Here is a 3,121-nt window from a genome sequence, read left to right as displayed (position 1 = left end):
CACACACACACACACACACACACACACACACACACACAGCTGCACAGGAGGGCATTTATCCCATGCCAGGAAAGTGGACATCGACATTGGGGGTCAGTGAGTTTTAGTTCTGCTTCTTCTGTCTTTAAAGTCAAAACTTAATTATTCTTCAACATCATTAACTTTCTAAAGTTCTTTATTTAATATAATCTTTAACTGATTCAAGAAGCCTCTTCACTCGAAATGAATAATTAACAAAATAAGACAACTAACAACAAGATAGATTAAATTTAATGTAAACAAACTGTAAACACCAAAAAAATACAGTATAATCCAACGATGTCCATAAACAATAATGAACAAGGTCGGGAGTCAACGTTAGCAAGCACAAAGGTGGCTATACCTCAGCTAATGTAATGATAATGAGCTAAACTTTGGTGTGTTTGTAGCTGAGGGTAATACTCAACACACTCTGAGCACTAACCGACTGCACATCTGTTTTTAAAAAGTTGCCATCACCTGTTACAGTTAACTCAGTTTTAAAGAAACTTTCAGTAAGTAATCTCTGTCTATAAACTCAGGTACACAATGAGTTTTTACATTTTAGCTTTTTAAGTACATGACTACTGTGGTCAGTTTTTTTTAATTTGTCAAAAGTTTTGTAAACAGGGCCTCATATTTGTAAATGGCTTGAAATTATATAGCGCCTTATCAAGTGCACAGGCTAAAAGAACAAAAACACAATGTGGGCCGCCACAATGGCTCCAGTTTAATCATAGAAAACAAAAAGACTTTACTTTACTTGCTTGTATTATATTTTTATCTTTGGCCCGCAGCTCTTGGATAGATTTTCATTTTGACCCTCTTGTGAAAAAATTTTGTGCACCCCTGACTTCAGCCCTTTAGAACACAGAACGTGTCAGTCTTGTTAATACCTGTCATGGAGCTGCGCTGCACCTGCACATAGGAGCGTAACGTGATGTCAGCTGAGCCTCCAGACTCCAGGGGGATCGGGTGGGCGTGGAAGTGCCGCAGCATGTCTGTGACAGTGTGGAACCACAAGTGATGGACGTGGCACTGCCCGTTCTCATTCACAGACAAACGCAGATGCTGGAGGAAAAAATGAGAAAATAAATAAATAAATAAAAAAACATCTGAAAAGCCAGAAAGCAGGACAGAGGTCAGGATATTATCTGAGGGGCAGTTTGTTGAGGAGCAGAGCGACAGCACGCCAGGACTGACAGCAGAGGAAGAGGTGGCAGCTGACACTTCCTCTGTGCTGCCTGCTGGCAGGATGTGATGCGCAGGGATCGTGTTACATAAGAACACACAGAACATCCATGTCGCCGCAACTTTTCCAGGGACAGAACATCATACTTTGTATGAGCTGCAGCCTCAAGCTTAAAACTAATTAGAACGAACAAAAAATATTAAAATAGCCAAAAACATAATAATCTAAGTATTGAGTTGAGTAAAATAAAGCAAAAAGAGTTACTTTCTGAATGCCTTTTAAAGATTTTCTTTGGATTATTTACTTATTAATCCACTTTATTTACCTTTAAAGAATGCTCCTGAACTCATGAGATGAACAAGCGCTGTGTCGACAAATAACAGGAAACACAAGAACCTTTTACTCTGTCTTTTTGTCAGAATTGTCATGTAATTTATGGAACAAATAACAACTGCTATCGATCAAAAACAGTACTGTGTATTTATGTAGATTTAAAGAAAACATTTGACAGAAGTGATCACAATATTCTTTTTGAAAAAATTAAGTAAATATGGTATTAGAGGGTCGGCACTAAAATGGGTATCTAGTTATTTGAAAAATAGGAAACAGTTTGTACAAATAAATGGTGTAAGATCTAAACTTGGTAATATCACATGTGGAGTCCCTCAAGGTTCTGTACTGGGACCTAAGTTATTTATTTTATATGTGAATGACTTAGTAAATGTGTCAGGACTTTTCAAATGTGTTTTATTTGCTGAAGATACAACTTTTTTTTGTTTAGGTAAAGATATAGAAAAATGTTAAAGATGGTACAGAAAGATATTGAGAAAATACAAAATTGGTTTCAACAAAACAAATTGTCATTAAATTTGGGTAAAACAAATTATATGATATTTAGTGATAGGAAGACAACTGTTGATTTCTCATTTGAAGTGGATGATATTGAGATCTGTAGAGTCAGTGAGGTGAAATTTCTGGGTGTCATCATTGATGACAAGCTGGCATGGAGACCTCACATACATTATTTATGAACAAAAATATCTAAATCTATTGGAGTACTTTATAAAGTCAGGGAGTTATTTAATGACAAGGCTCTGTTTGTGTTGTACAATTCAATAATTGTTCCTCATTTAATTTACTGTATTAAAGTCTGGGGTAAAGCTTGCAAAACTATTACAAATATAATTTTTGTTTTGCAGAAAAGAGCCACAAGAATTATTGCGAGAAAAGTTTACAACATCCATCAAATACATTATTTTGCAAACTGAAAATTTTGAAATTCTATGATTTAATTGACTATAATATTTTACTGTTTATGTACAAGGCTCACAGAAACGTATTACCTTCCAACATTCAGGTAAATTTTGTTGAGAGAGACAGTTGTTATTATGTTAAGGGGATGGAAATGTTTGTGAAGCCATATTTTTGTACTTGCTTGAGAGAAAGATGTACTTTAATCCAGGGTATAGGATTATGGAATGGTCTGGAGGATAATCTTAAAAATGCCAGATCTATGTATATATTTAAGAGACATATTGTTGTGGAATACTGATTATGTATCACCTTGACACTGTCCAATTGTTCATATCTTGTGATATCCCTGGACGTCATCATCAAGTTGACCTACTTCATGTACCAGAACGAGGCGGTTCCTGGTTGGTTAAACATTATCACATGATGATAGCTGACAGTATAACTTTGCTTGCCCGGCCTATGACAGCCGGGCCCACATCCTGCCGACAACGCCAAAACTGTCGCGGCAAGACTTGTCTTTTAAACACCCTTTTCGCCGTGTTTCTGACTATCTTTGCCGCGACAGTAATGTCTTCAGTTCTCCTAAATAGGACTTTAATTTACTTCCATAAATGGAACAACCTGCAAACTGCAGGTTCCTGGAAGCCAGATTAATGT

At 36.4% G+C, this 3,121-nt stretch overlaps 1 protein-coding gene and 2 long non-coding RNA genes across 3 annotated transcripts in view; 1 reads left to right on the top strand and 2 right to left on the bottom strand.

Annotated features, from left to right (window-relative positions):
- The window catches only part of LOC106519407 (uncharacterized), a 3,291-nt gene extending 176 nt beyond the window's left edge, over positions 1–3,115 (top strand). Inside the window, exons 2-3 of the long non-coding RNA XR_001310441.1 lie at positions 98–100; positions 3,030–3,115. This is a non-coding gene — a long non-coding RNA (uncharacterized LOC106519407). The remainder of the gene's footprint in view (positions 1–97; positions 101–3,029) is intronic.
- Positions 1–3,121, bottom strand: part of sh2b2 (SH2B adaptor protein 2) — a gene marked incomplete at its 5' end in the record, with an annotated part of 28,353 nt that overhangs the window by 3,555 nt on the left and 21,677 nt on the right. Inside the window, 1 exon segment of the mRNA XM_014011061.1 lies at positions 915–1,089. Coding sequence (XP_013866515.1) covers positions 915–1,089 — 175 coding nt within the window.
- The window catches only part of LOC106519406 (uncharacterized), a 596-nt gene continuing 216 nt past the window's right edge, over positions 2,742–3,121 (bottom strand). The window contains exon 2 of the long non-coding RNA XR_001310440.1: positions 2,742–2,943. This is a non-coding gene — a long non-coding RNA (uncharacterized LOC106519406). The remainder of the gene's footprint in view (positions 2,944–3,121) is intronic.

This window comes from Austrofundulus limnaeus, unplaced genomic scaffold (assembly GCF_001266775.1).
Source record: "Austrofundulus limnaeus strain Quisiro unplaced genomic scaffold, Austrofundulus_limnaeus-1.0 Scaffold76, whole genome shotgun sequence".
Lineage (NCBI taxonomy): Eukaryota > Metazoa > Chordata > Actinopteri > Cyprinodontiformes > Rivulidae > Austrofundulus > Austrofundulus limnaeus.
Note: the sequence above shows the minus strand (reverse complement) of the source record. Positions and strands in the feature narration are given on the sequence as shown.